This window comes from Amia ocellicauda, chromosome 13 (assembly GCF_036373705.1).
Source record: "Amia ocellicauda isolate fAmiCal2 chromosome 13, fAmiCal2.hap1, whole genome shotgun sequence".
NCBI lineage: Eukaryota > Metazoa > Chordata > Actinopteri > Amiiformes > Amiidae > Amia > Amia ocellicauda.
The window spans coordinates 32534297-32562105 of record NC_089862.1 but is presented as its reverse complement, the minus strand read 5'-3'; the positions used below and the strand labels follow the sequence as shown (position 1 = coordinate 32562105).

The 27809-nt window shown below is 48.8% G+C and overlaps 1 protein-coding gene across 2 annotated transcripts; it reads left to right on the top strand.

Annotated features, from left to right (window-relative positions):
• The first annotated feature begins 310 nt into the window (after positions 1-310).
• Positions 311-25806, top strand: sec24d (SEC24 homolog D, COPII coat complex component). 2 transcript variants are annotated; one of them, XM_066720637.1, is made up of 23 exons: positions 311-381; positions 2210-2413; positions 2924-3023; positions 3221-3363; positions 3643-3921; positions 6785-6906; positions 8503-8614; positions 9799-9926; positions 12158-12296; positions 13282-13397; positions 14834-14958; positions 18173-18364; positions 18851-18944; positions 19352-19468; positions 19930-20100; positions 20319-20415; positions 20690-20835; positions 20992-21130; positions 21420-21538; positions 22648-22827; positions 23072-23263; positions 23498-23587; positions 23969-25806. In XM_066720637.1, exons 2-23 carry the CDS (start codon positions 2263-2265, stop codon positions 24107-24109), a joined length of 3093 nt encoding a protein of 1030 aa, XP_066576734.1. In that variant the 5' UTR covers positions 311-381; positions 2210-2262; the 3' UTR covers positions 24110-25806. The 2 variants fall into 2 exon arrangements, with proteins under 2 accessions (XP_066576734.1, XP_066576735.1); XM_066720638.1 differs by lacking the exon at positions 311-381 and adding an exon at positions 730-792.
• The last annotated feature ends 2003 nt before the right edge of the window (positions 25807-27809 follow it).

The window sequence follows — 27809 nt, the reverse complement described above, 5'->3', positions numbered from 1 at the left end:
GTTGAGTAGATGAGGAACATATGATTATTATTATTGGTAGTACTAGTAAAAGCTGAAGAGTTTAGCCACCACAGCTGCATCTCAGCAGACCGTTACTTCTGGCATCACGCATCTGCAACCGTTTGCCAGCAAGCTTCGGTCGCGTTGCGCATGTGTCTGCAGTTCTGCGCAGATCTCCGCGGCTCCGCCAATGGGAGCTCACGGACGCTGCAGCTGTGCGGACGTCTGCGCCGCAGGAACCCGGGCTGCGTGTAAACGCTGACGTGTTCGAGGAATCCCCCTGCCCCGCGCCTGCGCAGTGGCCACGGCGAGCCGGCGAGTTTGACGTGGCACTTCGCCGCACGGAGACTCATAGAAACGCGCCCGGACTGAGATCAGCAGGTAAACCTCTATACGCGTCTAATTGTCTTTATTAATACCTCTTACAGCGCACTGTCTCTCTCGGACCCGCTGCCAATAACGCGGGATGGAGAATAAAAAGCAAGGAAAGCGCAGAGCCGCTGTATGGTGATGTGGGTGCTAATCTGTTACTGCGTTGCACTGCGCGGGTGCAGGGGGTTTCATTGTAAATGCTCGCCTGGCACCCTGGTCTGCGTGTCTGCTCGCCGGGATGGGGTCTGCGTGGGTGCCTGGTCTCCGGGGCCGAGGACTGTAATTGACTTTATTGCTCCTTTGCTCTTTGACGGGTGGCGCTGCCCGTTTGACGTGGCAAGTGTCAAAGGTAGCCCGGCATCCGTGGCGCGGCGTTGCGGTCTCTTGGCCCGGCTGTGGAAACTGTCGGCGCATTTGCAGGTCTGCAGTAAAATTATGAATAATAACGCGAGTCGGAGAGGCTCCCCTGTGTTTCCAGTGCGGGGCTGGATGCGATTGCTGTCATTCCCTTACAAGTTCTGTTTATTTTTGTGTTTGTTTATTTAGAAATGTTAGTTACTAAGTGCTCTTGAGTCTAGTTTGTAACACCATGTGTGTGGTGTCAGCTTGCTGCTCAGTTCAATATGTATCTGCTGCTTTTGTTTCTGTTATGAGACGCAAATTGTTACTATTGTGGTGCAACAGCCTGGTCACTTCTTGGTTACTTTAGAGTTGGTGTGACGTCACTGTAAGGCCTTGAGGTTCCTCTGGACGTCATCACTGAGGTTGGTGTAGAGACGCACACCCACTGCAGCGCTGGCAGATTGGGGGTTTTAGGCCCAAGTGGGACATTTGGGGGCAACATCGGTATGGGGGGGGAGGAAATGTTGGGGGATCATTTCTGAACCGGGGAGAGATTTAGGGATGTGCACATTGGATAAGCAAAGCTGTCACCGTCTCCAGAGTGGGTCTTGTGTCCCTCTAGTCTGTTTATGTGCCCCCCCTTCGTTGACAATTAAGCCCACAGTAGCATTCAGATGAAGACTTTTCCTGTTATTACCAGTAACATTTTCTATCTTGTGTGTCTGTCTGATTTGTGTTTTTGTGCCTCTCCATTTCACTTGGCACCGATGCTGTTGTTGCCCACACAGCGTCTGGGCGCTCTGAGAAGCTGTTCAGCGGGCGTTTCACTCTCGCAAGCTGTAGCTAGCATGTCTGAACGAGCTCCACCGTTCAGAGAAACCTCTGCTCTTGCAAAACACACGTGACAGGGTGTGTGAGAAGTAATAAGATAGCCATGATTTAAATCGCATGTTTGCGAAAGGCATTGTGTAATGGTGTCAATCAGTGTGCATCACCCAGGTGTTAAGCTTGCCTGCAATATCTACAGCCATCTGTACTTTGGAGTGATCTGGCATTAAAATAATCAGGTGCCGGGCTAGGGGACGGTTTATACACAACTATATGTGGAAGAGAAATGTGCCGAGCCTCCTCTTTCACAGCTGGGACTAAATGTTATCGTTCTTCAGGCGGTGTCAAAGGTTCCTCGAGACGCTACATGATCTGGGCTTTCATGATAAAAGGCAGCTACTACCTGTCATTTCGCTGCAGAGAGAGAAGTGAAAACTCGACAGTTTACGGTCAGCTAGTGGCCCTCAGTTTGCGATGACCTACTTTTCTTGCGAACTGTGATCCTTTGTCTGATATCCAGTTTGGTGCCAGCTCTCTGTTCCTAAAGGTCACCTATGCGGTGGAACACACTCATCCAAACGCCCGTCTTTAAAAGCACAAGCTGTGTACCTGCAGACGTGACGGTAACGCCAAGCGCACGCGTGTCCTCTTGTCTCTCTGCACACAGATTGCCAGAAGCCGACCGACTGGAATGAGAAGACACTGAAGACAGAGTCAGAAATGAGTCACCAGGGCTATGTTGCAACACCCCCGTACTCCCAGGCCCAGCCAGGCATCGGAGGATACCCGTCCGGCTTCGGGTCATCGGCTTCCCAGCCCCTCTACGGACACTATGGCGGCCCGGCACAGTCCTTCCCTCCACCACAGCCAGGTGAGGAAAAACCTCCACTCGGGGCTGGTTTTGTATGTGGGTGCCCAGCGATGTGTGGCTCCTCTGCTCTCTCCTGTGAGCTGCCCGGGGCCTGTCTGCCCGGGGCCTGTCTGCCCGGGGCCTGTCTGCCCGGGGCCTGTCTGCCCGGGGCCTGTCTGCCCGGGGCCTGTCTGCCCGGGGCCTGTCTGCCCGGGGCCTGTCTGCCCGGGGCCTGTCTGCCCGGGGCCTGTTACGATAAGAGGTGCTTATTGTTATGATTATTTTTAGTGTATGATGTCCACACTCCAGGCTGAGAACAAGGGTCTGATTTAAAATATTTAAAACAAGTATATGTAAGAAAAAGCAATCAAACAAGCCACCTACGTATTAAAAATGCTCTTCTAATTAAATGCTTTGTGTTTCAGATGTATGCTTTCCTTTTCGAAATGACACTGTGTTACTTTTATTGATCTATAGCATAGCAGGTCAGATACGCTTGTGGTTATTAATGGAAAACTGCCTTTACTTTAGGGGGGCTAAAACCAACTGGACCTCCATCTTCAGGGATGCCTCCCCCAGGACCCAACCAGTACAGCCCCAATAACCTGCAGAACGGAGCGCACACCCAAAGGTGAGGCATATTTTTATTCTCATCTTTCTCATCCAAACCGAGGGAGGTGATATCTAGGCCTGGGTTGTGCATCGTCTCTGGCCCACTTCTGAAAATTATGATGGTTGTCTCTTCAAAGGAAAAAAGTATTGCTTTGTTTTTTGTTTCTGGGACTCAGATGTTGTCTTTGGTCTCTGTCTGTCCTCCTCCTCCTCCAGATTTCCTCCTCCAGTGGTTTCTGCTCCTTCCTCTTCTTCCCCGTTCGGACAGCCTCCCCAGCCCCCCTATCAGAACCCAGGCGCCGCGGCCCCCACGTCACAGCTGACGCACCAGATGAGCGCCATGCAGATTGGCGGATATGGTGCGTGCCACGCAAGTCTTCAGACTACAGAGAGTGTCAGACAGTTTCATGCGTCTTTGTGCATTGTGTTCATCTGGGTGATGCACTACAGCAACACGTAAAAACGCACACAAACATGACGTCTAGTCATTATTTTTGGGAAGCAATGTTTTAGCTTTCTGGTGCACCATCAAAGAAATGAAAACCAATCAAAGCAAACGTGTCAATAGACTGAGAAGATGTCTGTACAGCTCTACTTGATTCCTTCACCGTGCTTTTGTTGGTTTGTTTGTTTCTTAGGCCCGGGCTCCATGCAGGCCCCTCCCGGATCTTCTGCCCCGCAGGGTTTCCAGCCCGGCCCCCCGCACGCCATGTCCCGGACCTCCATGCCACTCGGCCCTCAGTCCCCCCAGATGGGGCCACCCTCCTTACCGGCCGGAGCCCTTCCGATGGGCGGCATGTCCGGAGCCCCTCCCATGGGCGGCATGTCTTTCTCCGGACCACCTCCTCCCTCAGGAAGTGTGGGATTCCAGCCACCAGCAGGACCACCAGGTCCCCACGGGTTCCCACCGCAACAAGGTGAACATCTGTGAACGTGTCTATGCCTTAAACTAGGGCTGGATAAACTGGCCAATACCAGGACCTGCTTGTTTGTTGTTCAGAGTTACTCGATGTCAGTGGCAGTCTGGAGCACATGGTAATTGTGACTAAATAAGCTCCATTAAGGTTTGGGATATAAGCGCAAAACTCACTGTAGCTCAGCAGGACCAGGTGGTCCCTCTCTGCTCAATTGCAGTAATGCTGGTAAACATGTCTCCCCAACACTGGTTGAAAGAGTAGTTTGTGTCCTGTTTTTGTGTTCCTACCTCATCCCTCTGCCATTGTGTGTCAGACAGCTCTGTGAGCTCTGCATTTGTGAAAGTGTGTTTATTTTTGCAATATAAATCTTCCATTATACGGATATACACCGATCAGCCATAACATTATGACCACTGACAGGTGAAGTGAATAACACTGATAATCTCGTTATCATGGCACCTGTCAGTGGGTGGGATATATTAGGCAGCAAGTGAACATTTTGTCCTCAAAGTTGATGTGTTAGAAGCAGGAAAAATGGGCAGCGTAAGGATCTGAGCGACTTTGACAAGGGCCAGATTGTGATGGCTAGACGACTGGGTCAGAGCATCTCCAAAACTGCAGCTCTTGTGGGGTGTTCCCGGTCTGCAGTGGTCAGTACCTATCAAAAGTGGTCCAAGGAAGGAAAAGGTGAACCGGTGACGTGGTCATGGGCGGCCAAGGCTCATTGATGCACGTGGGGAGCGAAGGCTGGCCCGTGTGGTCCGATCCAACAGACGAGCTACTGTAGCTCAAATTGCTGAAAAAGTGAATGCTGGTTCTGATAGAAAGGTGTCAGAACACACAGTGCATCGCAGTTTGTTGCGTATGGGGTTGCGCAGCCGCAGACCAGTCAGGGTGCCCATGCTGACCCCTGTCCACTGCCGAAAGCACCTACAATGGGCATGTGAACATCAGAACTGGACCACGGAGCAATGGAAGAAGGTGGCCTGGTTCAAGGTGTTGACTTGGCCTCCAAATTCCTCAGATCTCAATCCAATCGAGCATCTGTGGGATGTGCTGGACAAACAAGTCCGATCCATGGAGGCCCCACCTCGCAACTTACAGGACTTAAAGGATCTGCTGCTAATGTCTTGGTGCCAGATACCACAGCACACTTTCAGAGGTCTAGTGGAGTCCATGCCTCGATGGGTCAGGGCTGTTTTGGGACCTACATAATATTAGGCAGGTGGTCATAATGTTATGGCTGATCGATGTACACTCACCTAAAGGATTATTAGGAACACCTGCTCAATTTCTCATTAATGCAATTATCTAACCAACCAATCACATGGCAGTTGCTTCAATGCATTTAGGGGTGTGGTCCTGGTCAAGACAATCTCCTGAACTCCAAACTGAATGTCTGAATGGGAAAGAAAGGTGATTTAAGCAATTTTGAGCGTGGCATGGTTGTTGGTGCCAGACGGGCCGGTCTGAGTATTTCACAATCTGCTCAGTTACTGGGATTTTCACGCACAACCATTTCTAGGGTTTACAAAGAATGGTGTGAAAAGGGAAAAACATCCAGTATGCGGCAGTCCTGTGGGCGAAAATGCCTTGTTGATGCTAGAGGTCAGAGGAGAATGGGCCGACTGATTCAAGCTGATAGAAGAGCAACTTTGACTGAAATAACCACTCGTTACAACCGAGGTATGCAGCAAAGCATTTGTGAAGACACAACACGTACAACCTTGAGGCGGATGGGCTACAACAGCAGAAGACCACTCATCTCCACTACAAATAGGAAAAAGAGGCTACAATTTGCACAAGCTCACCAAAATTTGACAGTTGAAGACTGGAAAAATGTTCCCTGGTCTGATGAGTCTCGATTTCTGTTGAGACATTCAGATGGTAGAGTCAGAATTTTTAGCGTAAACAGAATGAGAACATGGATCCATCATGCCTTGTTACCACTGTGCAGGCTGGTGGTGGTGGTGTAATGGTGTGGGGGATGTTTTCTTGGCACACTTTAGCCCCTTATTGCCAATTGGGCAACGTTTAAATGCCACGGCCTACCTGAGCAATGTTTCTGACCATGTCCATCCCTTTATGACCACCATGTACCCATCCTCTGATGGCTACTTCCAGCAGGATAATGCACCATGTCACAAAGGTCGAATCATTTCAAATTGGTTTCTTGAACATGACAATGAGTTCACTGTACTAAACTGGCCCCCACAGTCACCAGATCTCAACCCAATAGAGCATCTTTGGGATGTGGTGGAACGGGAGCTTCGTGCCCTGGATGTGCATCCCACAAATCTCCATCAACTGCAAGATGCTATCCTATCAATATGGGCCAACATTTCTAAAGAATGCTTTCAGCACCTTGTTGAATCAATGCCACGTATAATTAAGGCAGTTCTGAAGGCGAAAGGGGGTCAAAGACAGTATTAGTATGGTGTTCCTAATAATCCTGTAGGTGAGTGTATATCTGCATTTACAGGTGACTTGACACCTTCTCCTTTACAGTATCGCTAAAAGATGACCAGCTGGGTCTGTTGCCAGTTGCAGGGGTTTCTGGCAAATATGCAGAGCTTGTGTTCCATTGGTTGGCAGCAGTGATGTCACGAGTAAAGGACAGCAGCTCCTCCTGATGACAAAACACTGACACAGCAAACCCTTACCACTATGAGGAGACCAGGGTCTTTCACAGGCTGACGAGAGAGATCAGTAAACTACCTTCTGACGTTTGCTCATCTCTCTCTCTCTCTGTATACTGTACAAAATAAAACAGGTTGCTTAGCTGCACCCTCCTCCAGTCTACTGGACGCACGACTGTATTCTGTCTGACTTTCTTCCGTTTTTCTTCTGTGGCTGTCGGCAGGTTCCTTTGGAGGGCAGATGGCACCAGCCCAGACGGGTTTTCCTGGATCCTTTCCAGCAGGAACCGCACAACTCGCCGGTCCTCCGCAGAAGAAGCTCGACCCCAACTCCATCCCCAGTGCTGTATGTTCTGCTTCACTCCTTTTACTGCCATTAGAACATAAGAACATAAGACAGTGTCCAATCGAGAGGAGCCCATTCGCCCCATCGTGCTCGTTTGGTGTCCATTAATAACTCAGTGATCAAGGATCCTATCCAGTCTGTTTTTGAATGTTCCCAAATTGTCTCTTCAGCCACATCGCTGGGGAGTTTGTTCAGATTGTGACGCCTCTCTGTGTGAAGAAGTGTCTCCTGTTTTCTGTCTTGAATGCCTTGAAGCCCAATTTCCATTTGTGTCCCCGGGTGCGTGTGTCCCTGCTGATCTGGAAAAGCTCCTCTGGTTTGATGTGGTCGATGCCCTTCGTGACTTTGAAGACTTGAATCAAGTCCCCACATAGTCTCCTCTGTTCCAGGGTGAAAAGGTTCAGGTCCCTCAGTCTCTCTGACCATTGCAGTGTATCTCTTCATGGTCTACGTTCTGCTGGTACAGAGATGGTGCCCTCAAACAACCGATATTGTCACTACCCAAAACAAGTCTGCGATCTCTGCAGTGACGACAGCTTCAAAGCTTGTCTGACACAGTTGCCCAGATCTCAGGAAGCCCGGCCTTTCTATGACTAATCTCCGTATGGCTCTGCATCTCATTTAAAGCTAATGAAGTGTTTTCCATGTTGTCGTTTGACCACTGGCAGATTGCGTTTCATAAATTCACCACTACAGACTTCTATTGCTCTTCTATCCGGAACTCTCTTTTCTGTGGTACAGTTTATAACGGCAGACAATAAAACGGGCCCCACTCTTGCTCTCGTGGACTTGTTTTATAACCTGGTTTATGGTCTGACCTGTTTGCCCGGCCTGTTGAGCAGCCATCGTCGTGAGTTTCCATTCTCTCTCTCTCTTTACTGGATTCATCTCTGAAGTCCACTTATTAGACGTCCCTTGGGAAACTACAGAGCCGTCCCGGGGGCAGGCGTGTCAGTTTAAGAGGGGCTTCCCGTCCGGGACCCTTTCTCTACTAGTTTGGGATTCTCTTGCTTATGCCAGGAAACCATGCGTGCCTTTGAGAGTTTTCTCCATTCTTTTCTTGTTGTTTTGTAAAGGGTTCTCCGGAGTTTAATCCAGTTGTCCGAGCAGAGGGTGTCTTTTATATAGATGTGTCACAATCGGCCCATATCGATCCACTGCTGGATGAAGGCCTCCCTGAGATGTTTGCTCTTGTTTTGATCTGAAGATTTTCTCTTCCACGTCACGCCTGCAAGGTTTATATTTAATCTCACCAAACTTGATGTGATCGTCTTCTAGATCTGTTTTCATCTCCTGGGATCCATTGGATGGCTTTCTTTGTCCGTCTCTGATTAGTTCTTGAGATGTGTCTCGGGCCCTTCACCATTTTCACTCTTTCAGTTATGTCACATATTTTTGTTTGTCCTCAGATCCATGACTTTTCTCTCCCTCGTTTCTCCAAGCACATCTCTTTCCTTGCTCCTTTGTGTGGTCCGTAGTTTTCTATAGTTTTTGGATTTAGTGACCATGTTTCAGAGCACTGGTAGTTCACCAGATGATCACGCTTAATGGCCTGACCGTAGCTAATTTTTTTTTTTTTTTCTTCTTGCCCTGCAGACACAGGTCATCGAGGACGATAAATCCAAAAGGGAAGGACAGCTCTACATCACAAACCTCAAGGGACAGGTGCCACCGCTGGTGACCACCAACTTCATGGTTCAGGATCAAGGTAAGCACTTCTTCTGCGTTCAGGTGTATCAAACTGCAATAATTGGTTTGGTTGGATGGCTCAATATTACAGTCAATCCTTATACAAAATCAAATCTGAAACGGTTAAGCCTATGCAATTTCCAGGGTGGAAACCCTGTCAGCTAAATGTCTAGACGTCTAGATGTGTGAATCAGGTGCCCAGGCTTATATCTGACAACCAGGAAGGCCAGAAGACGAGTCTGTGAAGTTTTATTTCAGACTCACAGTTGCATTTCATCTTTAAAGCGTGTGTGCTGTGTGTGTGAGATCCAATCCGTACTGGAGAGTGCACACTCCTGGCTGTGTGTTTCAAGGTCTTGCTCTCTGTAAGCAAAGCTTCACTGCCAGGCGGCCGTATCTCGCGCAGGTCGACCGGCTCCAGTTCCCGGACCACCCCTGTGCTGACGTGTGTGTGATTTCGTTTATACTAGTGTCCACGGATACTGAGCCGTCCTCAATTATAGATCGAGAGACTCTTCAGCGATTCCTCTCTCTCTCTCCACCGTCCCCGTCTCTCGTTACCTTCTCACAGGGTTTGAGTTTGTTCTTGGTTTTGTTTTAGTTATTCTGCTTGGGCAACCCAATACATATTTATCTCCACCTACTACTACTACTACTACTACTACTACTACTACTACTAAGGCTGCAGTGTTTTCTAAACCCTTAGTAGAACAGTCAAGAGAATGTCTTACCTTCTTCAGTGTAAACAGAAGTTAAATCATTACGCTATTAAACCCAGTATTGTTGGAAAGATTTGCTTGTAAAAAAATAAATAAATGCTTTTGCCAGATGTTTAAACACCGCAGCCCTGTTTATTATACAGTGTTTTATAGTATTTATGTTCTGCGTACCTGTTGGATACTCAGCCTGAACTGCACTGTTATTTACTACAAATACATTTCTGTTTTGTGGTTTTGGCAAAGGGGCTGGGTGGGTTTTCTAATTAAGCTCCTCCCTCTTTGCCTTCCTTTGCTTTTTAAACATCTCGAGGCCTATAAACGACCCGCAGCCATTTTGCCTCTGTCACGTGTCTCTCTATACGATCCAATTACCAAGTCTGAGTGTCACGGGTGTGTGGCCGTCCTGCGAGTTCTCAGACACCTTGTCTGTGTGTCTGCAGGCAACGCCGGCCCCCGTTTCACGATCTTGTCTGTGTGTTTGCAGGGAACGCCAGCCCTCGCTTCATGCGCTGCACAACCTACTCGTTCCCCACCACGTCGGAGCTGGCCAAGCAGTGTCAGGTCCCTCTGGCCGCCGTCATAAAGCCACTGGCCACCATCCCGAGGAATGAGGTAAGAGGACGCCAAGGGAGTCTCTATATGTATTGACGAATTAAATCTGATGCTTTTTATCAACAAAATGAAATGATTGGGACAGGGGGGCATGGTGTGTTTCCCCGGTCAGTGAGGCCAGATCTTTCTTTCCGAGAGCACATCTTCAACACAAAGACCCCCCCATCCATGCATTTAACAATGTGTTTCTCATGCATCTCTGTTTGTTTGATGACCCCTGTTTCACCAGCAGGAGGAATTTAGGAAAGTGTGTGTGTGGGCCAGAGATTGAACCCCCTGTAGAGTGGAGAGAGTAGCGTATAGCCTCTATAGGCATGGTTTAATTAAAACACGAGATTAGCATGTTGTTTTACAGCCTGTATTAATGGAGGGGGGCCCTACTGTACAATCTGTTTATGCATACGACAGGAGCCAGATTTAAGGTGACCAAAGTCTCATTCTGAAAATAAAAACTCAAAGCAGAAAAGAACGAGGGCTTTATTTCCACCCCAGTGATCGAAGCGGAGAAACGTTCGAAGCCGTGAGAACTTTCCACTCCTGTATGAAGTCGGTTTCATCGTTTTGTTTTCAAGCTGACCTGAACTGAATGAGGCGCAACGTTAATTAGACTGTGGAAATTAAATGGTTTTGAGTCTTAACTTCCTTTTGACACTGTAACTTTTTAACATGTCGAATCAGCAGAAGAAAGGTTTTAATTAAAGACCTCATTAGTCCAGTTAAGGAGCTCTCCTGGGACTGAGACGTACACGTGTGCTGAAGGCCGGGTCTGCGTGTCTCTCCAGCCGTCCACGTGAGTCTGGTAATCGTGGCGATGCCTGCTCGCCGCTCCAGCAGGATGCGATTATATATAATGTTAATAATTACGGCCATTTTTACTATAGGAGTTGAACTCGCACTAAACTCTGCAGATGCGTCCCACGGGAATTCTAAAAGCGCCGGATTTATTGCATGTCTTATATTGAAATCCACACACCGCGCCCCGGAGCTCCACCGAGGTCAGCACTCGAGCACATTAGTGGGGGCTTTTCACCGAGGCCGTCTCCGATTCCAGCCGCATTCACTCCGACGGGTCGCAGGACGGGCTCCGTGCCACCGTGCCACTCGTAGCCCACTGCACCGCACGGATACACAACTGCACTGCACCTAGGGTTCAGTCTCACAAAGTGAAAGGACACAATCATTCATTACACTGATAAGTGGATGACCAAAGTCTGTTTATTTAAAAACCGAAAGTAAACACTGGCTGTGTGTGCCGAGAGTTCTGCCTAGAACCTCAACAAGGATAGATTGACGTGACTCCAGAACTCTCGCAGGCCCGTCTTACAGAACCATCTTCTCTGAAGCGGGCTGGTACCTCAGTAGGGTCGAGTGACTGATCGGGCGCAACTGTGAAAAACAAACAAACTCCCTGAACAAACTCCCCAGCGATGTGGCTGAAGAGACAATTTGGGAACATTTAAAAACAGACTGGATAGGATCCTTGGATCACTTAGTTATTAATGGACACCAATAGAGCACGATGGGCGAATGGCCTCCTCTCGGTTGGACACCGTCTTATGTCCTTGTGTTCACGCTGAGATACGTGTGGCAGGATGATGTGCCTGAGCATAATAATTATAACGATACTGCAAAATTTCATCATAAAGATTTACTTTTCATCATTCAGACGGTTCAAGGTGCTTCACAGAACCGTACAGGGACATTGATACAATAAACCAAGTCCTATAATACAGTAAAAGACATTAAAAAAGGTTAAACTGCAGATTATACATGGTAACACTGCAGTAAATCAAACAGGATTAAAAAGATTCACATGGGAGTGTTTGCCGGTATATTTTGAATCCTCATTGTCAGCGGGGATTTGGCACAGAGTACCAGGGCTAAAAATAAGTGCCCCTGTGTGGGAGTGGGGGCCGTGTAGCGTCTCAGTGCGGTCTGAAAGAGTTGGATCCATTGTGCCCCGGTCTTAAAGGGATGCAGTTTAGTGGTTAACATTTAAAACCCCCTCAGACCTGAACAGTGTTTTTCCCTTCTATGGATTTCATAGTGACATTTTAGGTTACAGATTTTAGTGGCAGATATTTTCTGGTCGCCTCTGCAGTTTTTCTTCTCTATGGTCAGTCAAAGTGAGGGGTGAGAAACCCGTTCTTGCCGTGGTGTAGCCGCCTCTGTCGCCGTGATTGATGGTCCGGCGCCGTGTCCTCCATCTGACCCGCCTCTGTGTCCCGCAGGGCCAGCTGCACCTGGTCAACCACGGGGAGACCGGACCCCTCCGCTGCAACCGCTGCAAGGCCTACATGTGTCCCTTCATGCAGTTCATCGACGGTGGCCGGCGCTACCAGTGCAGCTTCTGCAGCTGTGTCAACGAAGGTCAGTGCCGGAGGGAGGGGAAAGGGGGTGGTTTGGGTGGTCCGGGGGTGTTGTGGCCTCAGTTACAGTGAAGTTTAGGTGCTGGGCGGTTAGATGAAGGGTAGGGTGTCTGGTATATGCTATCTTGGGTCTTAATTAATTAATTGAGCTACCCTGATTACTTAATTGAGGAGCTGTGAGTGGTCTCTCTCTCTCCTCCAGCTCCTAAAGTGCTCGTCAGTGGAAAGGTGGCTCTGAATCCCATGTGTTAAGCCAGAACTCTAGACAGGGAGGGTCCTGTGTACGGGTGTTTGATGTGATTGGGTCTTAGGGTGTCTGGAGTTAGACCGGAAGATTTTGGGTGGCAGGTGTTGTGGCCTGAATGAAGGTCAGGCGACCGACAGGACCCAGGGATCAGTGTACTCTCCAAAACCACTGCCCAGATCCGTCTCTGCAGCAACCCCTCAAATAAATAATACTTTTCTTTCCCTCCGATTGCGAAACCTGAATTCTAATTAGACCGCATTCCTCTAATTACTGGAGCGTCTGCCTCCCACCGAGCCCGCTTGGCACCGCTCGGCACCGCTCGGCACCGCTCAGCTCTTTAAAGCTCTCGTTAGCGTATGTCGAGCGAGAGGGAACCGGTCTGGTCTGACAGCAGGCAGCTCATTTTGTAACGTCCCTGATTGTTTCACAAATAAATAAAGATGTTCCTGGAATACGTCCCCACTGTGAGTGTGTGTTCCTTGGACTTTGAAAATAACAGATAAATAACTTCAGATTTTAAAATCAACTGATTTACAGGAATAAGCGATTCTGGATTGAGACTGGGAATTCTTGTGCATTTGGCTTCATGCCCTGCCTTTAAAATAGTTGATCTTAATTTTATAAAATGAATGTATTGAGTGTGGAAATCAAATGGAGAGTTTGGATCAACTTGTGCCCTGGAGAAACTGGAGCAGTCATCCTGGCACCCTCAGACAACTGTCCTCCTGTTTGCTTGCAGTGCCGCCATTTTACTTCCAACACCTGGACCACGTCGGCAGGAGGGTGGACTTCTACGAGCGGCCGGAGCTGTCGCTGGGGTCGTACGAGTTCGTCGCCACGCTGGACTACTGCAAGGTGAGTTGTGGTCCGTGTGAGTCGGCGCGGGGGCCGAACCGATGGCGTCAGCCCTGGCAGGAAGCCGGATGATCTGTGATTTTCTCCCCCGAATGTCTCAAAGTGGCGTCATTTCCGCGTTTCGGCAGTCTGAGTTACAGAATGAGAGAGACTCCTCTCCGAAAGAAGGATTTTCAAACCCGTCTGATGCCGGGAAGAGAGTCTGTTCTCCTTGAAGGTCACAGTGCCCTCCTGAGCCGTAGGATGTGTAAACTTGGCAGAATTGCTGCATTTTTCTTTCCAGCCGAGGCAGATTAAATTGCAGGATCGAGTGTGCGTTTATCATCGCATTACTAAGCTTTTCTAGTCTTTTTTGTTCTATAGAAAGCTAGTAAAGGGGAGAAATACATACACTTCAGCTGTGTAAAGAGCTTGTTTGCTTTGCTGGGTTTCAGAGTGACACAGTTTTTTGTTGTTGATGCTTTTCTTGGCGTTTTATGCGAAGGCGTGACGCTCTCTTTCAGTCCTCCGGCCAAACGTCATCTCCAGTTTGTTTATTCATGTTTACGAATCAGTTTTTAAACATTACTGAAAAGGCCTTTTGTGTAGCGGAGAGCTCGTGTCACGTTACTGTGAAAACAGTTAAAGATGTTCACTGTTAAACATATTCATCTTGTTTTGTTGTCTTTTATTTTATTTATTCATTTATTTTCAACAATCTGGCGACGAACAGAAATTCTTATCTACTGTTGTCTGTGAGCGATATCTGTGTACGGCTGCTTGGCTGTGGTTACACATGGCTTTTGTCAGCCGCCAAATACAATATTGGCTACAGCAATATCCCTGTTGGCTTCAGACCTGAAAGGAAGTCTGCGTCACCTCATTGTGTGCCGACTACACAACCAGCAACACAGTCAAACTTATAGCTCAACAAATTGGTAAAGGGAAATAGTCTTGTGTGTCATTTTTTGGGTCATGTTCATGAAACATTTATTGTCACGCTTAGTCGACCACCAGTTTGTTCCCCAATGAGGAAAATAAACACAAAGAAGTGGCACACCAGTCTTTCAGGAATTCAACTGACTTCACAGGCAACTGCTCGTGGGTTTGTGTTGGTTCATCCTGTTGGTGGTTTATTTCTGTTGTTACAAAGGGTTGATGAGCCGATAATGACACTGAAGTTTTCTCACAGTGGCCCAGTGTCTCAGCTGTTTTAAGTTTTTACTGTAAATATGTTTGAAAACAGTCAAGATTCTGTGCAAAATGGAAATCCTCTCTGTATTCAATTGCTCTGCAAAGTGAATTAGACTATAAATGACTAATTGGCCTAACGGGTTTATGTGCTGAATCTGGTTACACCGTTCTGCGCTGATGGAGAGAAAGACGGCGACACGTCTCTCCTTCGTTTGAGAGAGGACCTTGATCTTGATGTTCTGTCTTTCATCTCTTCTGCCAAGAACAACAAGACGCCGAATCCTCCGGCCTTCATCTTCATGATTGACGTGTCGTACGGCAACGTGAAGAGTGGGGTGGTGAGGCTGGTGTGCGAGGAGCTGCGCACGCTGCTGGACGCGCTTCCCAGGTGAGGACCGCGCCTGCGTAGGGAGAGAGCGACGTGCTGGGGAATACCGTTGCTGTGCTGTAACGCTGCTCCCTCACAATCCCAGGTCTTCAGTAAGTGTGGGACGTTAACGATCTAGAGCTTGAGCTGCTCTCTAACTGCCTGTGAGATGTGTTTAATGGTACGTCTCCCTGACGTGGCTACGGTGAGATTGGCCAGGTCTGTAGGATGTTGAACGCAGCCCGGAGATCTGAGGCTCTCGCAGGGGATTGTGCGATCACTGCTCTGGCTAATTTCTGTCTAAGTCTCTGAAAAGACGACGCTCAGTTTACTGACATCAGTCTCTCTGCGCTTCTGAAGTTGATCCAAGGAAGGAGCTTAGTGCCGAATCGCTAATGTTTAGGGCTAAAGCCTGGAGGAATGCAAACTGTTTAAATTAAAACCCTGGAGCTATGAAATGTCTTTTGATTGAGTGAGTGTGTGTCTCTGTGTGGGTGTAGATGTGTGTCTGTGAGTGGGTGTGTGTTAGTATGTGTGTCGGTGTGCATGTGTGGGGGGGGTGTGTGTGATTGTGAGGGTGTGAATGCATTTGAGAGTGTGTGTCAGTGTGTGTGTGCTTGTGAGCGTGTGAGTGCGTGTGTGCATACATGTGTGCATACATGTGTGTGAGATTGTGATGCGTGCGAGTGTGTATGTGTGAGAGAGAGTGTGTGTGTGAGAGGGAGTGTGTGTAGTGTGTCTGTGTGTGTGTGTGTGTGTGTGAGAGAGAGATTGTGTGTATAAACTGCATTGGAACTCATCAAACAGCTGTTTCTAGATGACATCACCAAAACTCCCCTTCTCCGGGAGATAGCGTTGCCTTATACAGACACGGGCCGGAACAATCGAACTGCAGCCCTAATTCCTCGCAATTAAAACTCATGCATTCCTGTGCCTACAGGCCCGGGGCCAGGAGGACCACAGGCACGTCCAGGGCTGCGGTCCCGACGGTGTTTCTCCCTAGACGCCTGGTTTGTGCCGGGGAGGGGTTTGAGTAACTGTGCAGTGAAGTCAACCCCCTGCAGCGATCCACACAGATGAAAAATGTGGCGTGCATTGTCATAATTCATATTATTATCATATTATTTTGATCCCCTGCTTATATATCAGCCTGTGAGAGCGGTACTGAGGTAGTGTTGCTCTGAAGCTGCTGTAGGCCACCGGGATACCTTGGGCAGGCTGGGCTATAAAAGTATTAGTGAGGCAGGTGATATCATCACAAAGGCAGTTTTATAGCTCTGTTCCACTAAATATTAAGCTTTAGATGAAAGGGGTTTGTTTTACTTCAGCGATGCTTCGTTTCATGGTGGGTCAGCTGATAAAAAACACATTTGCCGCCCTTGCTTTCTCTGCCACAAGTTACTGCGAGGTAACGGCTGAAAAAGGTATTTTTTGTTGAGTCTTTGTGTTACACTGGGAGCTACACACCATTCACTACACAATCCTCTGTCAGGGCAATCGAAAGTACGGGAAAAGTAATCATAACAGTGTTTTCTGTTGGAGATGAAGGACAGGAAAGAGGGAAGGGGAGAGAGACAGCCACAGAGGGAGAGACACAGATATTAGTTATGCTTTTGTTCAAACATTCAGTATGTAAGCAATGCGCTTCTGTTGTATTAAAATCCCATCTCTATTTCAGAAGGTAAACTGTGTTCAGCGCACTAGAGTGGGTCTGACGTGGTTAAGTCCTGCTTGGTTGATTCTCCCTGCTTTTGAAACGTTTGACTTTTGTGGTGAAAAGCTTTTATTTAGGATCTGAAACCCGGCGTTGGAAATGGGTGCATTTAAAAACATTCCCACGCATTAATGTGTTTACACAATCGGGGCAGAACTCAGGCCACACCGACTCGCACATAAAAGACGAACTCTGTTAATTGGCGAGTCGTATAATCCAAGTACCGATTGTGTTTATGAAGTAGAGTTAGTTTTACAAGCCCAGGCAGAGTTCGCTCTCCAAATGAACGAGTATCCACTGTGGTGTGTTTGGTTTGGCTCCGCAGCAGTGATCGATGCCAGGAGGGTCCCGTGACCCGCAGGATGAAGAGAGCATTAATTGAAACCATATGTCCCGACTTGTTCGGGGTTTTATTAGCGCAGTGCGTTCGACATTCTGTCCTTAGTTTTAAACCCCCATTTTCAGCTGGGAAAAGGAGTCTGGCCTCTCTGTGGAAGGATGTTTGTCCCCCCCCTCGTCCTTACTCCTGTGAGGAGTCGATGCTATGACAGCTGATAGATTCTGTCTGTGATCTGTGACCCGGATCACTGTGCAAGTTGTTCTCCGCTGCTTTTGTGTCTTATAATCGGCAATTGGATATAAAAACATTTGCTTTGAGTGACTCTTAAATTTCCCAGAGTTGTGTTGCGTTCAACAGTTTTCGTACCGAACTACTCGCACAAGAGTGTCTGTCAAGAGCAGGGCTGTCAGACTCCAGTCCTGATCCCAATTATTAATTGATGTCATTATTTACTGAGATGGGCTTATCTAAAACTCTCATATGTTACTTTTATTGCTGATCCCTTACAATTGGCTGATGACTCAAAACATTGAACTCATAGAACATTTCAGAGTATGGAGAGACGTGTTCAATTAATCCAGTTAATTGTTTAATTAGACCAATTAAGGAGCCAAACACTGGGCTGGAACAAAATCCAGCAGACATTGCGGCCCCCCAGGACTGGAGTCTGACACCCCAGGTTAGAGCAGCGGTTCTCAGTCCTGGTGGGACCCTGACCCTTCTGGTTTTTGTTTCAACCGTTCCTAATTGAACTAATCATTTCCTAAACTAGAGCCTTTAATTATTTTGAACAGTAGGGGTTTTAAGTTAAGTATTAAATTGTATAAGGAAATTATCTTATTAAAGAACCAACTTTTTATCAGTTACACAATTTAAAGATTCAAATGTAATCCAATTACTTCAATTAAGGGTTCAATTAATTAATCGAGAGCTCAGTTTGAACAAAAACCAGCAGGGTCAGTGTTCCTAGGACCAGGATTGAGAACCACTGCTGTAGAGTAACCCATCAACTTTAAAAACTGTACATCGGATGTGAAGGGTATGCAGTTACAGCATCCAGTAAATATGTATTTTGTATCTAAATCTACACACATCCTCTGTGATGAATCCATCATGGGACGCTGACTCTGTGCTCCGTGAGAGAGAAGGGATCAACCGCGTCTCGTTTGGTTTCTCTCCAGGGCAGAGAACGCAGAGAGGTCGGCGATCCGGGTAGGCTTCGTCACCTACCACAAAATCCTGCACTTCTACAACGTGAAGAGCAGCCTGGCGCAGCCGCAGATGATGGTGGTGTCGGACGTGACAGAGATGTTCGTCCCGCTGCTGGACGGCTTCCTCGTCGACTTCCAGGAGTCCAGATCGGTCATCCACAAGTACGAGGCGCAGACAATGGGCTCATTTCTTTCTTAGTGTGGAAATAGCTCCTTTTTCTTCCCTGCTTTATTTATTTGTCTTTGTCCATTTGTTTGAATAATTTAAATGTAAACAATCTCTACACAAGCCCACAGGGAAGGAGAAGAGAGAGGGAGAGAGAGAGAGAGAGAGAGAGAGAGAATAAAACTTAATTGATGTGAGAAAACCGCTGATAAATGTGCCAGCCACACATGGTATCTGCTTTTATACCTTTTGAAAGGTGGCACACGATACAGTCTCCTTAGAGGTTAAAGTGTTTTATGTGTTAGGTGCTTGCTAGGATACGGCCTCCCGAGCACCACTGTCATCAGCACCAGCTGTTGCTGCCTGATAACCCGGGCCGCGAAACCGTAGAGATACGAGCAACCGTGTCCCGCACAGACACGTGTGTGAGTCTCGTGTTTATCGCGGTCGGTTATTGATTGATCTCCACTCTGTCTCCGCAGCCTGTTGGACCAGATCCCAGAAATGTTTGCCGAAACCAACGAAAGCGAGACGGTCTTCGCCCCCGTCATCCAGGCCGGCATGGAAGCTCTGAAGGTCAGGGGTCGATCCGCCAGGCCGTGTTTCTGTCAGGCTTTTGAAGGGGAAGGTTTTTAAATGTCATAGTCGTGATTTCTATTATGAGCCCAAATACATTATCTAATATAAGTTGTAGTATGAGTTTTATTTGAGTTTGACACTAGGAGTATGGAGTCCAAAAGCAACATGTGGCCGTACTGATAATCTCAAAAAGCACATTAAGCCGGCACCACAGAGACAGTAGCAGGTATTCGTTGTGTGGATCTTGCCTGATTGTTGGCAACAGACAACGCCCTTCTTTGTCCAAAGACACACATCCGTGGACACCCAGCCTCCTCTCGGGACGTGTCTGATGGAGGCGAATACTCAGGACTGGGTCTCTGAGTCGCTGTGTGTAACCAGGGTGCGTGTCTCTCTCCCGACAGGCTGCCGAATGCAGCGGGAAGCTCTTCATCTTCCACTCCTCCCTGCCCACCGCCGAAGCGCCCGGCAAGCTGAAGAACCGGGACGACAGGAAGCTGCTGAACACGGAGAAGGAGAAGGTGCGTTTAAAGTTAGGGGCACGAAGGTCAGCTGGTATTCGGGGGGTTGTTTCCATTCGCAACCTGTCCATTCGATTACTTTAGTCAATATTAGAAACTTAAGAACATAAGAAAGTGTCCAATCGAGAGGAGGCCATTCGCCCCATCGTGCTCGTTTGGTGTCCATTAATAACTAAGTGATCAAGGATCCTATCCAGTCTGTTTTTGAATGTTCCCAAATTGTCTCTTCAGCCACATCGCTGGGGACTTTGTTCAGATTGTGACGCCTCTCTGTGTGAAGAAGTGTCTCCTGTTTTCTGTCTTGAATGCCTTGAAGCCCAATTTCCCTCTGTGTCCCCGGGTCCGTCTCTCTCTCACTAAGCTACTGCTGATGACGGGGTTTCGAGTGAACCATTCTCAAGGACTGATCTGGGTGAAGCGTTTTTAATAGCTCGGTGTTTCTCTCCCTTTGCGCTCCACAGACGCTGTTCCAGCCTCAGAAAGGTGTTTATGAATCTCTGGCCAAGGAGTGCGTGTCCAACAGCTGCTGTGTGGACCTCTTCCTCTTCCCCAACCAGTTTGTGGATGTGGCCACGATGGGAGACATCCCCCTGCACACCGGGGGGACGCTGTACAAATACAGCAACTTCCAGGTGAAGATGCTCGACCCCACAGCTTTTAACAGGGAGTCACATCTGTTCATGTCCTGCCATCAGGACTGCATGTGATTGAACAGCAGTGCTTGTGGATTGGAGTGGAAGGATTCAGTTTTGGTTATTTTTGTGTCTCTCGTGGTTGAACTGTAGTAAACTCGGCCTTAGCGACAGCACTGCCCTCTTGTGGACGTACTGAAATGTCTCCCCTCCTTCAGATCCAGGCGGACGGGGACCATTTCCTGAACGACCTCCGCAATGACGTGCAGAAGCCCATCGGATTCGACGCCATCATGCGTGTCCGGACGAGCACAGGTGAGGGTTCGGCTGCGCGCCGCGGTCTGGGGGCGTCCTGCAGAGCGTGGACAGGTCCCTCCCAGGACAGATAGCCACAGGAAACACACGTGACCCAGAGTAACACTGGGACAGCACTTACACATGCATTACTGGGGGAAATGGACAGGAGATGCACACTGAGTATCTGGCACCCCTCTGATACGATGCTGTGAAAGATTAGAGCTGTGGTGTGGCTCTGCTTTGGATAAGGGTCTGCCAAATAAGTTAATAATATTAATTGTACGATCTACAGGCTTCAGGGCCACAGACTTCTTCGGTGCCGTTTACATGAGCAACACGACGGACGTGGAGATGGCTGCGGTGGACTGCGACAAGGCCGTGACAGTGGAGTTCAAGCACGACGACACGCTCAGCGAAGACAACGGGGCCTTGATACAGGTGCGGCACCGATGCGGCACAGCACCGCGGTGTTGGCACTCTGGGGAACGCTGGGGCAATAAAAATTATCGTGTACTGTTACTGACATTTTTATAAATATATTAATGTCTCTAACATTTAAATATGTATCGTATAACTCGCTGTTGTGTGTTTCAGTGTGCGTTACTCTACACCACCGTGGGGGGGGAGCGGCGCCTGCGCGTCCACAACCTGAGCCTGGGCTGCAGCTCCCAGCTGGCCGACTTGTACAAGAGCTGCGAGACGGACGCCCTCGTCAACTTCTTCGCCAAATCAGGTAATCTCAGCCGGCAGTGCAATCTCTGACCCCTGACCCCTGACCCCTGGCCCTGCTCGACATCAGAGCTCAGAGGACATGCAGATTTCACACGTTCATCCATGAGGAATTTGTGGCCCTTATTGTAGTGTGTCCCCCACTGTGGATAGCTCTGATTGCATGCACACTGTGTCCCGTTTCCGGGGTCTCTGATTCTGGGGCTAGTGAGTCCAGTGCTGTACACGCATGACCCGGCAGAGTATTCTCACACGTGTGTAACATCCTCCCTCCATCCCTGCCCTGTCCCTAGCGTACCGGGCCATCCTGAACCAGCCGCTGAAGACGGTGCGAGACATCCTGGTCAGCCAGACCGCCCACATGCTGGCCTGTTACAGGAAATGTTGCGCCAGCCCATCGGCAGCCAGTCAGGTGAGCGGGAGAGACTGAGACACAGAGAGAGAGAGAGAGAGAGAGAGAGAGAGAGAGAGACGCTCCTCGGGCCTCTCCGGTCTGGAATGTGAAAATGGCATCACTCGTCTCAAAGCGAATCTTGGGTTTGAGACCCGAGCAGCACCATGTGAAGGAGGCGAGGCCTGTCCGTCTCTTGATGTTCAGAAAAACTACTGGTAGGAGAATATCGTCCACTAGAGAAGGATGTGTGCAAATTAATTTATTTTAGGTTTAGATTTAATGAACTCAGGACACAGCCTTTAGTAGAAGAGTAGTCCTGCTTTATTACATATAGTCTGCTCTTCGGCCTGGGTGGAGGGCCCTCCTGCAGTGCCTGTGATGAGTCAGATACTCAAACATTAGGCACTAATTACAGTGTGTAGATGTCATGTGCAGTTAATGAGGCTCACAGTCCTTTCCAGTCCTTCTCTAAAGAACGTTCACATGTTTTCAATCTGCTGCCGGCCGGCCTTATTAAAGCCAGATTCCCGGAGCCGCCGTGTCCTTACGTAGCGCTGAGGCACGAGGCGCGGCAGGACTGGCCGAGTCGCGGATACAAAATACATTAAAAAGAGCCACACGGGGTCGGAGCGGCCCAGACTGAACGGTTCCCTCTCTCGCTAGGTCCCGCAGTGGGAGGTGGAGTGTAGGAGTCGGGGTAGTTCAGCTCAGAGCAGCGTGGATTCCTGGATCCTCAGAGAGTTATTTTACCTGAAGGTTGGTTCAGGCAGACAGACAGGGCAGAAGAGCAGGAGGCCCGTGTCACAGCAAGAGAGAGAAGGGAGGTTTCGACAGGTTCGGTGCCGATCCGCTCTGTCCCACGTGGGGATATCAGGGGACAGGAATGCAGTCTGTCTGTGACCTTTATTGAGTTTAAGAGGAGAGAAAATGCTTCACTTATGTCTTGATCTCTCTTTGGGCTGCTTTAGTACAGTTTAATGTTCCCCAGTGGAGTTCAAATGTGTAACATATTTAGAAACACACCAACAACAACCAAAAAAATGAATTTGAGTTGCGTCCGCTGCTGTTGTCCAGTGATATCTCCACCTGGTCTTCAGCATCCCTGACTCCATTCCTGCCCCCCCCAGCTCATCCTGCCGGACGCCATGAAGGTCTTCCCCGTCTACATGAACGCCCTGATGAAGAGCTGCGCGCTGGTGGGCAGCCCCGACGTCCCCATCGATGACCGGGCCTTCCACAGGCAGCTGGTGCTGTCCATGGACGTGGCCGACTCCCAGGTCTACTTCTACCCCCGGCTCATGCCCCTGGTGAGTGCGGCCCCCCGTCCCACGCAGACCATGCAGACCATGCAAATCTTCAATTGCATGTCAAGATATCTTTACATATTTAAGATATCTTTAAATCATTTACAGATATCTCTGGAAGAATCTGAGATCTCATTTTACAGATATCTGAAATGTATTGAGAGAGACTTCCTGTATGTTGGCTGGGATGATCACTCCCTTTACTCCCGTTTATTTGTGTCCTTCACTGTCCGTCTCGTGTCGCCAGCACAACCTGGAGGCGACCGGCGCCGCGCTGCCCCCCGCGGTCCGCTGCTCCGAGGAGCGGCTGAACGACACCGGCGCCTTCCTGCTGGAGAACGGGCGCCTGCTGTTCCTGTGGCTCGGCCAGGCCTGCCCCCCCGACTTCATCCAGGGCGTCTTCAACGTGCCCTCCTTCGCCCACATCAGCACGGAGGCGGTAAGAGTCCAGAGGGGCACTGTGGGGATTGGGGGTTGGTGGCAGGATGTCTCCGAGACTCAACTCTGCCTGGACAGATGACAGGGTTGCGTTTGTGCTGAAGTACGGTATTTAAAAAGGCTTGTGCCTGCGTTGGGGTCGTCTCACTGAGGTCCGAAGAGAAGAGACTGTCTGAATGAATGTGCCGCAGTCCAGACAGCGGCTCCCGGTGCTGAATCTCACTTCCTTTTGCAGAATTCGCTACCAGAGCTGGACAACGCTCACTCGAAGAAGCTGCGCTCGGTCATCGACCACATCACCCAGCAGAGGGGGCACTCACTGAAGGTACAGAGCTCTCTCAATTAGTGCGGACTCTGAGCCCCTCAAAATCCTCATCATTAGTGAAGAACTCGACACATTAATACAATCTGACGACTTCTTTCACTCCCCCGCCGCTCAAAAAAATAATTAAGCATGGTCGTTGAAGAAGAGGGCATTTTGTGGTTCACTTTTTAGGCTGGAAACAAGCATACCACGAAGGCCGCAGCTTCTTTTATAAATCCTGACATGCTTTGTTTTGAATCATGTAGCGAACACATTAAGTCTTTATACATCAAGAGCGTCATATTGTGACTTTGACTATAAAGCCAACAGCCTGGGGTTTGACGGCCAGCAGGAGGCTCGGCTGCTCACCCGTTTCTCACGCCCTGCTCTCTCTCCCTGCAGCTCGTCATCGTCAAGCAGAAGGAGAAACTGGACATGGTCTTCCGGCAGTTCCTGGTCGAAGACAAGAGCCTCCACGGCGGAGCGTCCTACATGGACTTCCTGTGCTACGTCCACCGCGAGATCAGACAACTGCTCACCTAACCTCGCCTGAGCGCACAGACTCTGACCTCCAGCTCAGACCCGCGCTTCTCTCCTCCTCTCCTCTCCTCTCCTCTCCTCTCCTCTCCCCCGGCTTCGTCCCGCACGGCGGACCTGCTCCGCTGAGGATCCGGTGCCACGTTTCTACCCCACGCCCAGGATCTCGACTCCGATGTGCCTTGGTCGCCACCAGCTCGTCTCTCATTCGTGTCTTTATTTGAAGTGGATTATTTTACAGTAGCACCGATGTCAGCCCTAGGACTTAATCCTAGTGTCAACCGAATGTGCCGCTTATCCCATAACCACAGCTCTCAACAGCGACCTTTTTATTGGTATTGTTGTTATGCGAGGCCGATTTCTGAATGATTAAGCTGTGTGTCTGTCTGCTGAAGGGAAGAGACACCCAATCCTCCAGTCCGTGCATTTCCAGGTCACTTTATTAACGGTCTTGGTATTTCAATTTCTCTTATTATACAATCCCTCAAACTCCGCCCATTTCAGCTTTTCTTCCCCCCCTAAACTTGTATTTGTTTGTTTGTCTTGTTGTGGTTCGTGGCTGCCGGTGTTTGCTCTAGTATATTTGTGTCACATTGTGCCGAGCCCCCGGCAGGGGATCCGGATCAGCCTTCCCCTCATCTGTGTGCGGGACAGGGCTGCCCGTCCGTCTCCTGGCTCCTGTTCCCACCCGGCCCGGCGCCCCGTAGATGCGGTTAAACTCGTCAGCCGCACGCTTCACTGGTCCTCTGCGCCGGTGCCTCCTCGGATCAGAAGGGTGTCTTTGGCCACAGTGTAGAAGAACTCGAATCTGTGTTTAATGTCTTGATTGTGGTTGGGTCGGTGTACTGACCCCTGCAGCTGGAATGGAAGCTGGCCGAGAAGCCCGGTCTGCGGATGTTATCTCCCGTTTAAAGCGACCCCAGGCAGCCACTGACCCCTCCCACACATTCCCTATTGTGGCATTTTTTCATTTTATCAGTTTTGTGCGTTTGTGTTTCTTTACTTTCAAAACAAAACTAAACTAAAACAAGCAACGACATGCACACGTATGTAAAAAAAAAAAGCAAGCAGAACGTCTCTCTCGTTAACAGTTTAGTTTCTACTTATTTCTGTGTTAGTTTCTTTCGTTTTAATGGTTTCTGTTAATTGATTTGCGTTGTGTATACTTGACATTATAAAATGTAATCATTCCTTAGCGTAGTGGAAGAGTAATGGCCCGTCAGACTCCACGTGTCCGAGCGGCTTCATGTGAACACGTCCTACTGTGGGTGGAGTCCCGTAAGGGATGCCGTGTCATCAGACGAGCCATGTTTGTGCTGAAGAGCAGAATTTAAAAAGAGCTTCTGCTTGTATTCGTCTTCTTCTCCACACTGCCTTACTGAGGTACTTAAGTGCATATAAATATATTTTATTAAGGGCGTGATACTAAATTCATATTAATAATAACAATGTTTTGTATGCAACTCAGGTAATACTTGTGTATAACCTATCTTCAGTAAAAACACACACTTGCTCTCCATGAACATGAGCGGCCCTTTTGTAACAAGCCGAGACTCTGGGACGCAGTGCTCTGTGCGGGGGTCTCTGCGTGGCGTCTCGCTTGGAGGGGCGTGTGTAAAGCACATTCCAATATGCAACCTTTATAATAAAGTTACGTTTGGATGAAATTCTGGACTCTCCAATAAAGTCAGCTGTAGAAAACGCTTCTTGTGTCCCTGTCCTGTTGAAATGCAGCGTCTTGGCAAGCGATGGACTCCAGTCACTGTCCATAGAGGGACAGACTGATCGCTCTCGTCCCCAGCGACGCATTGATCCCGTCGCTAGATCAGCGGCAGGGAGTCAGGGGCGTGACGCAGTGTGTCGGACCGAGTGAGAAGATCAGTCCACGACTCTGAGCCCAAGTCTGGGTGAGTTTATTATTTTCACGGTGCTAAACATGGTCGGTTTTATAACTCCTCTGATGCTGCAGTTTGTAGAGGTAGCACTAGGGGGCGCTGAGGGCCTGGGCTCCTGGGCTGAGGCTCTTCATATCTTCACTAGCAGCACAACATGCCCTTGTGTGGAAGTCGAGACAGCGCCACACGCAGCCACGGCCCGAGTCGGACAGACGTGAAGCGCTAACATTTAGTATTTTGACAAAACTTGTAAGGGAGGCATTTCTGACTGACATACAATCATGATCTGTTTGATGTTAAATGAAATTTTGTATTTAATATTTACAGATTTCGATCTTTCTGCTGAGGTATCTTTATCACAGGACGATTCTTCCTCATCTTCTGAACCCGTCCAGCTCCGTGGGTCTGGTCTCGGCCCGGACAGGCTGTGTGGCTCCACTTTGGTGACTTCGTTTCTGTTGGTTGGGTTTCCTGAGGCAGCAGCGCAGTGCGTCACTGAAGCAAACAGTTATGATTTTGAAACGACCAGAACAAATACTGTGGACGAGTGTCTCCTGGCTGAGGCTTTATGGCATTTAAACTCACACCAAAACATCTGCAGCATTATCATTAAAGCCTAAGCGACAGATCAGTCAGTTTATGAGCATTTTGTGCTCAAAGGCAGTGGCACAGCGCCAGCAGACACCATGTGTGCAGAATGGGTTATAATGCATGTGTGTGTGTGTGTGTGTGTGTGTGTGTGTGAGAGATCGGGGGTCCTTGTGATGCCAGTAAACAGAAGCTTTTCTTAGAAATGTGTCGGATGAGCTCTGGGCAACACATTGCACAAGTTGTACAGAATATTTCAAAACAACTAAGTGATCTAGATCTACAGCTTTGTGAAACAAAATGCTGTGCAGTGAAAGGAGAGCAGGACAGAGCATCGCGAATCTCGCTGCCTGCTGCGTTTGTGCTGAGGGTGCGCTGTGGGCACGTTTCCAATCTCAGAGCGGCCCTGACCTGATTGCATTAGATTATTGCTTTGCTCTTTTGCTTTAATTGGATTGCAAGTATCAGATTCAAATGGTCAGAATATATAACGAGCAATATGTAAATATTAATTTTTCCCCTTACAGCGATGTAATAAGATCGCATTGTTTTCCTAATTTGCCTACGTTAGTTTTTTCTTTTCTTTCCAAGTTCTGACTTAAGCCGCTTTAAGAGTCAGTCAAGACACAGCGGCGATGGGGATGGATGGAGGCGTGTTTGTGCGTCTGTAGACCGACAGAGCTGATAATCATCACCACAAAACAGATAGAGGACAAGCGAGGCGTGATCAACATTCGGAGCTCTTTATTGAATAGTTTTTATATAAAATGTACACACCTAATTACACAAAGACAGGACTGTAAAGTTCAAATGTACAAGTACTGTACTACTCTGTAAATCCTACACTGGTGCTAGCAGAGCCGCGCACCGTGCCTCCACCGTCCCACCAACACACCAGAATAGATACCTGATTTAACACTTACAGACAACTCGTCTCTCTCTCTCTCCATGTGCATGTTTCTATGAATATATATATAGTTCTTGGCCGAGACCGAATCAAAACTGACCTTCCCACCAATCGCAAACTACAAACCTGTGCCCCAGCGTGGGTCATCTCAGTGTTAGAGACGACGTTCTACCGACACACGTGATCGGGGGACAGTTTTGTCATTGTCCAATTCACGGTCAGCTCAGTGTCGATTCGGTCGGGTCCCTCGTCTGTTCATGTTCACACACTTTAACACAAAGTTGGCATGTTTGCCCCGAATGCCCGACTCCTTCAG

Excerpts from the sequence above, each read along its gene's own strand:
- sec24d (XM_066720637.1), top strand. The coding sequence starts at position 2,263 with ATGAGTCACCAGGGCTATGTTGCAACACCCCCGTACTCCCAGGCCCAG. Across the intron at positions 2,414-2,923 it reads CTTCCCTCCACCACAGCCAG|GGGGGCTAAAACCAACTGGA; the intron begins GTGAGGAAAAAC and ends CCTTTACTTTAG. Across the intron at positions 21,539-22,647 it reads GCCCATCGGCAGCCAGTCAG|CTCATCCTGCCGGACGCCAT; the intron begins GTGAGCGGGAGA and ends TGCCCCCCCCAG.